This window comes from Drosophila serrata, unplaced genomic scaffold, assembly GCF_035046125.1.
Source record: "Drosophila serrata isolate PLE 108 unplaced genomic scaffold, ASM3504612v1 contig_123, whole genome shotgun sequence".
NCBI lineage: Eukaryota > Metazoa > Arthropoda > Insecta > Diptera > Drosophilidae > Drosophila > Drosophila serrata.
The window spans coordinates 804,074-810,385 of record NW_028257021.1 but is presented as its reverse complement, the minus strand read 5'-3'; the positions used below and the strand labels follow the sequence as shown (position 1 = coordinate 810,385).

At 51.1% G+C, this 6,312-nt stretch overlaps 2 protein-coding genes across 2 annotated transcripts; both read right to left on the bottom strand.

The window, feature by feature from the left end:
- Positions 1-1,069: 1,069 nt before the first annotated feature.
- Positions 1,070-3,407, bottom strand: LOC147644668 (uncharacterized). Its single transcript, XM_086826012.1, has 2 exons — positions 1,868-3,407; positions 1,070-1,773 (listed from the first exon to the last, which is right to left on the bottom strand). Exons 1-2 carry the CDS (start codon positions 3,405-3,407, stop codon positions 1,070-1,072), a joined length of 2,244 nt encoding a protein of 747 aa, XP_086682138.1.
- Positions 3,408-3,553: 146 nt separating this feature from the next.
- On the bottom strand, positions 3,554-4,303 carry LOC147644667 (uncharacterized). Its single transcript, XM_086826011.1, has one exon. The coding sequence runs from the start codon at positions 4,301-4,303 to the stop codon at positions 3,554-3,556; it is 750 nt and encodes a 249-aa protein (XP_086682137.1).
- Between the last annotated feature and the right edge of the window lie 2,009 nt (positions 4,304-6,312).

The following is a 6,312-nucleotide window of genomic DNA, read 5'->3' as shown; positions in this document are numbered from 1 at the left end:
TATTTTGTAACAAACATGATCAAGGCTAAGAAAATATTTGGAATGGGGACAAAGCAAGTGAAAAAGAAGGTAGTAAAAAAATCGATTTGTTTAATAATCAAACATGCCACGAAGGAATTGAAAAAGGAAAAACCGCTTGACATATTGAATGCTATAAAAGTAGCACGCAAAGCAGTATCAAACACAATGGAATGTAGGAAAAATGTTATAGTCCCACGGGTTATCAATGTACCCAAAATAGCTGGCTTCTTACCACTTGTTCCAATTTTAACAGCTCTAAGTGCTGTAGGAAGTTTGGCTTCAGGTAGTGCAGCAATTGCAAAGACTATTAACAATGCAAGAATGGCAAAAGCACAGCTGCAGGAAAATCAGAGACACAATAAAAAAATGGAATCAGTTGAGTTGGGTGAAGGCTTACATTTGCAACCATATAGAAAAGGATATGGTATTTCAGTTTCAAAAAATAAACAACAAAAACGTAGTCAAAAAAAAACTATTAAATGAGCTACCCAAAAGGGCATTATCCAACTTTGATTTAATGAGGTTTGGCTTTAAAAATATCCCACATCCTCTTGAGTGTGGAATAATTAATTTAGTAGACTCTTCATCAAATGGAACGCATTGGGTGGCGTATTTTAAGAACGGATTAGATTCATATTATTTCGATAGTTTTGGAAATTTACAACCACTGTCGTGCTTCACTTGGATTTGCCTTTAACAGCTCCACATCTCTGGTTCCCGCCAAACAATAGGGAAGCCTCCTGGCCCGAGGCCGACAATTAGATGTGAAGTTTGTGCGTCGTACGTCGTTTTATTCTGCGGAAAAATGAACTTAACCTCAGTTTTACACTTTTATAACTCTCACACGCGCTTACCGCAGTCCTCCTTATTATCGCACGACAATAAGACGCTCAATTTTGGCGGTTAACTTAGCGATAAAAGTATGCCCGTTTTCTCTTGGGCTCAAAATCCATCAGTATTTTTTACGTTATTCTTAATATACTAACTACGCCTATCGATTACAATATTCGATCGTCGGCATCCCCGACCCCGTGAAGAACCGCTTCACTCAATTCAAAACTGCAAGTTTAGAGACGGGTCGCATCATTGTCCGAGATAGGCCGTTGTCGTTTATGCGCACTGTGGCGCGTCTGGCGACTCCATCAGCTCCGCCGTAGACTTTCTCCACGATGCCCTTGCGCCACTCTCGTCGGGGCAAGGCAGGATCACAGATGAAGACCATGTCGCCCTGACGGATGGGCTCCGTCCTCCTGCACCACTTCTCGCGCCGCACCAGCGTAGGTAGGTACTCCAGGACCCACCTCTTCCAAAAACGATCTCTCAGCAGGCGAGCAATCCTCCAGTGCTTTCGTGTAGAGCATTCCTTGGGCAACTCCGCACCCAGGCCAGGGGTATCCGGCAGATTGGCTACTCCCTTGAGTAGGTCGTTCGGCGTCAACGGTGCTTCCTGGTCCGCTTCCACCGGCAAATGGGTAAGCGGACGCGAATTTACGACATTCTCCGCCTCGATCAGGAAACTCTCCAAATCATGTTCCCTCGGTGCGACTTCCTTTAGGGTATGACGCAGTACTCTTTTGACGCATTGCACTATTCGCTCCCATATTTCTCCCTCAGACGGGTTCGCAGGGCAGTTGAAGATCCATTCAATGCTCCTGCTTGACAGCTCATCCTGAATTTTCTCCATCTCGAATACGTCTCCAAAGCGCCTGGCCTCCCTGTCTGTGTACTGGTCCTCTACGGCAGACGAAATGCCTAATTACGATGATGCAGGAATCCGTCGACATGTCATGTGCCAATTCCAGGTGGATCGCCCTTGTCGTCAAGCACGTCAACAAGGCAACCCAACGCTTCTCCTTGTGACGGGAAACAGTCACCAACAGTGGCCCAAAGTAGTCCAATCCTGTGTATTTGAATGGCCAACCACCCGCTTCCAGTCGATCTTCTGGATGGGGTCCCATTATCGGCGGCACCGGCCGGGCTCGCTGCAACTTGCAATCGTTGCACGACGAGATCACTTTTTTCATAATTCGCCTCATCTTCGTGACCCAGAATCTCGTCCGGATCTCCGCAATCGTCGCATCCACGTTTTGATGCTTCATTTTGACGTGGAAATGATTGACGATCATCTCCGTAAGATTGTGCCTGTGCGACATTTTAACGGGCCTCCTCGCACTATACGGAACGCATAATGCGGCATCAATTCTGCCATAAGCTCGCATAATTCCGTGGTCATCCACGTAGGGCATCAGCCCTCGAATGTTGCTCATCATGGCGACAGCCTTTCCGCATCCCATTGACCTCATCTCGTCGGGAAATGAATCCACTTGAGCCCGTCTGATTAACAGGTTCTCTGTAGCCTGACATTCTGCTGCTGTAAGGCCGTATTCCTCGACCACGCTTCTCTGTTTACGGCACCGGCGCGTAAACCTCAAGACCCACGCTGTGGTTCTAACCAAGCGACTGAAGCTCGAAAACCTCTGGAATGAGATAACAAAATCATTCCCCGCAACCAAGGCGAACTCACTGGGCATCTCCTCTTCATCAGGGGCATCTGGAACACGCTTATTCTCCTGTTCAGGCGCCGGCCAGCTGTTTGCTGGCTGCCTTAAAAAGGGAGGTCCACGTAACCATCGGGATTCCTGACCAAGGTCCACTTCTCTTTGCGACCGAGTCGCATCATCCGCCGCATTTTCGGCTGTAGGTACCCATCGCCAATGGGAAACCTTCGAATCCAAAATCTCAGACACTCGGTTGCCGACAAACTGCTTGTACCGGCGGTGTGTGCTGCCAATCCATCTCAGCACCGTCTTCGAGTCTGACCATAAGACCACGTCGTTGATGACTACACTGTGCTCCTCCTTGACAGTGTTCATTAGTCTGGTTCCAAGAACTACTGCTGGCAGCTCCAGCCGTGGGATCGACATCGTTCTCATTGGGGCACACTTCGTCTTTGCGCTTACGAAGCTCACCAGCACATTATCGTCCTCAAATGTGACCCTCCAGTAGGCCACCGCCGCGAATGCAGATTGACTTGCATCCACGAACACGAGCAGCTCTATGGCTCTAACTGCTCCGTGCCCAAAATAATGGCGAGGACAACGGAACTGTCCTACGGCATCCATCTCTTTACGCCAAATCGCAAAGGCCTTGCCAATCTCCTCCGGTAGTGGTTCATCCCACTGGATCTTCTGCCTCCAAATCTCTCTCAGCAACAGCTTCGCTGTAATCATCAGGCAGCACAGGAATCCCAGTGGGTCGAACGTTGACATCACTAGGCTCAAGTATTCCCTTTTCGTAGGAACTCGATCCCCTCTTAGAACGCTGCTTGGCACTCGGTGATACTCAACTTTGAGCATGAAGTCATCCGTGGCTACCTGCCAACGCATTCCAAGAATCTTCTGCTCAGCCTCGCCCCAACGCCGTCTCCACGGTGGGTGAGCTGGATGAGAACTTCCATAGCTCGAATCCAGCTTCCGCGTGTATCTCCTTCACACGGGTAGATACGCTAATAGCTTCGCGCTCTGTAGCGAAACTATGCTCTCGGATCCGAATCACGAAATCGCAGGGCATTCACAGTCTTCACGTAATGTGCAGCGCTCGGCGAACAGGCTGCGCCAAAGGTCAATACGTTCATCACGTATACATCCGGATCCCTTACGTCATTATCATCTCTGCAAAGGAATCTTTGTGAATATCTATCTTCGGGTCGGATCAGCACTTGGTGGAACATCTCCTTGATGTCGCCGCAGACTCCGACTGCTCCTTCTCTGAAATGAAAGAGCACGGCTGGCAAAGACTTGTAGTGCTGAGGTCCTTTGTCCAACGCCGAATTTAACGACGTTTCTCCAACTTTGGCTGCCGCATCGAACACAAGCCGGACCTTACCGGGCTTGTTCGGGTTTTCGACACCAAAGTGTGGCAAATACCATATCCGGTCACTATTCTCCGCGGCCTCATGTGGTTCCAACCGCCTCGTGTATCCTTTTGCAACATAATCCTTGATGGTCCGACAATATTCCAGCGCCAACTGTTCGTTGCGCTTCATCTTCTTCTCGACGTTGACCAGCCGTTTGTACGCCATCTCATAGCTCTGTGGCAGCTTAACGTGGTCATCCTTCCAAAGTAGTCCCGTTTGGTAGCGACGCACCACTCTCATCGTGGTGTCTTCGAGTATCCTTTGTGCCCGCATGTCGTCGCTGGCTGCGACCTGTGACAAGAGCTTCACACCAAAGTTCTCCAAATCGAAGTGATCCTCTACCATTTTTTCCACCGTATCATCCATCGACACGGCAAGTAGGTAGGACCTCGGTGATGGCGAAGTGAACTGCCCCTTTACGGGCCCGAACAAGCCAAGCCTAGCTTGATGGCAGCTGCATACGGTCCCTCACTGGCAAATCGCCTATGCACACCCTGGACATCCTGCCGACTTAACGTCTGCATCGGCAGGCTCAAGCTCGAAATGGCATACACGTTTCTCAGTACATGGCGAGTGGACTTTCCAATTCCACTTATTTTCAGACTCAATACGTTCGTGGTCTCTCTGGATGCCCTTCCTCCAAACCATTGGATATTTAGCTGTCGGCGCTCTCCTTGTATTCCCAGATCCCTCCGCAGTTCGTCGTCGATCATCGTAACGGAGGATCCTTCATCAAAGAGCGCGTACGTATTCACCGTCCGTCCGGCTCCGTACAGCGTTACTGGCAGTATACGGAACACAAGGCGGCCTCCCTCGGCGTCAACGCAGCTTAGATTCCTCTGCACAGGCAAATCCGCTTCCTGCGGTGCCCTTCTCTCCAGGCTGTTTATGGCTGGGTGCTGGTTCACCTCGTGGTCCCTGTGACCGTCTCGTGGTAAATACCTCCTGTCCGGGCTGTGTCTGAAAACCGCTGGCTGTTGGTTCCCCTCGTGGTCCCTGTGACCGTCTCGTGGTAAATACCTCCTGTCCGGGCTGTGTCTGGAAACCGCTGGCTGCTGGCTCCCCTCGTTGTGGCGACTGTACCCACCTCGTTGCTGCGGCCTTTGCATATCGTCGAGTCATGCAGCAGACGGTGATGCAACTTGCGACAGTCATTAATCTGGCACTCCCTATGCACATTGCAGAATCTCATCGTGTGCCCACTTCGTAAGCATGAGAAGCAGAGCTTATGTCTCTTCACCATGCTCCATCTGCCCGGTGGCAGAGTTCCAATAAATTCCTTGCAGTTCGTAACTGCGTGTTGTCCTCCACAGATTGGACAACATCCGTGCCGATCATCCTGTCGATCGCATTTCTTGGCGTCAATATTGGCATGTATAACCCGACGCTTCGGCTCTTTTCCCTCTACATCCAAAACGGTACACAAAACGTTTGCGTAGCCCTGTAACCATGCACTGAAGTGCACTATAGTGGGAAAGGGCTGGATCGTCCACAAGCCACAAGCCACAAGCTCCTCCATGAGGGATGGGTTCCCCAGATGCTGCTCCGCGTTCGCCGCCTGCAAGAAAGCCATGAGGTTACTCACTCGGGTCGCGAAGGGAACAATCTTCGCTAGATTGTGCTCCGAAATTGGTTGCACTTCTCGTATGTTGTTCAGCTGACTGCGTATAAGCTGCTCCGGTCGGCCAAACCTAAAGCGCAGCTGCTCCATCACAACGCTGACGTTCCCTGGATGAATCAATAGCGACTTCACTGCCTCGCGAGCGTCATCCTTTAGCGCCTTCAACAACCTTTGATTGTTCTCCAAATCCGTGTAGTTATACGCCCGTGTCGTCTCCGTGAACGCACAGCTGAAAATCGGCCACTCCTCTGGCTGCCCTCTAAATATAGGCAGATTTGGGAGCTTTCTTGGCCCGTATGTTCCTTGAATTCCATTCGACGTCAATATAGTGGGGGATCCGACAAGTGGCGATTCTGATGCCACGTTGCGCATATTCACACCCGGTAGTGTGAATCCATGCGCCGTCTGCGCAGTGCTTGCTGTGAACGGCGGCCCACTGCAAGGTGGCGGCCCACTGAAAGGTGGCGGCCCACTGCAAGGTGGCGGCAGCGTGCAGGACGCGCTGTACCCACCGACACTGTGATAGGGCGCCGACCCGACCCCGTTACATGAGGTCTCCTCAACCGATGTCGCTAATGGCGGACCGCTCCAAAATGGCGGCCGGCTACACTGTGCGCGCCAACTGCGACTGGCGCGCAATTGGCGGTGCCCACGCTTCCCAGGGCTTTAACCTGCTTCAGCTCCTTTTCCAGCGCTGCGCTCCTCGCCAGGAGATCCAACGTGAGATCCGCTCTGGCATTGATGTTCGCAGTTG

What these genes read in the sequence shown, in the direction of transcription:
- LOC147644668 (XM_086826012.1), bottom strand. Translation starts at nt 3,407, where the DNA reads ATGCGTTGGCAGGTAGCCACGGATGACTTCATGCTCAAAGTTGAGTAT. An exon ending in TTCCCGTCACAAGGAGAAGC is followed by an intron (nt 1,774 to 1,867) that starts GTTGGGTTGCCT and finishes CATCGTAATTAG; the next exon opens with GCATTTCGTCTGCCGTAGAG.
- LOC147644667 (XM_086826011.1), bottom strand. Translation starts at nt 4,303, where the DNA reads ATGGATGATACGGTGGAAAAAATGGTAGAGGATCACTTCGATTTGGAG.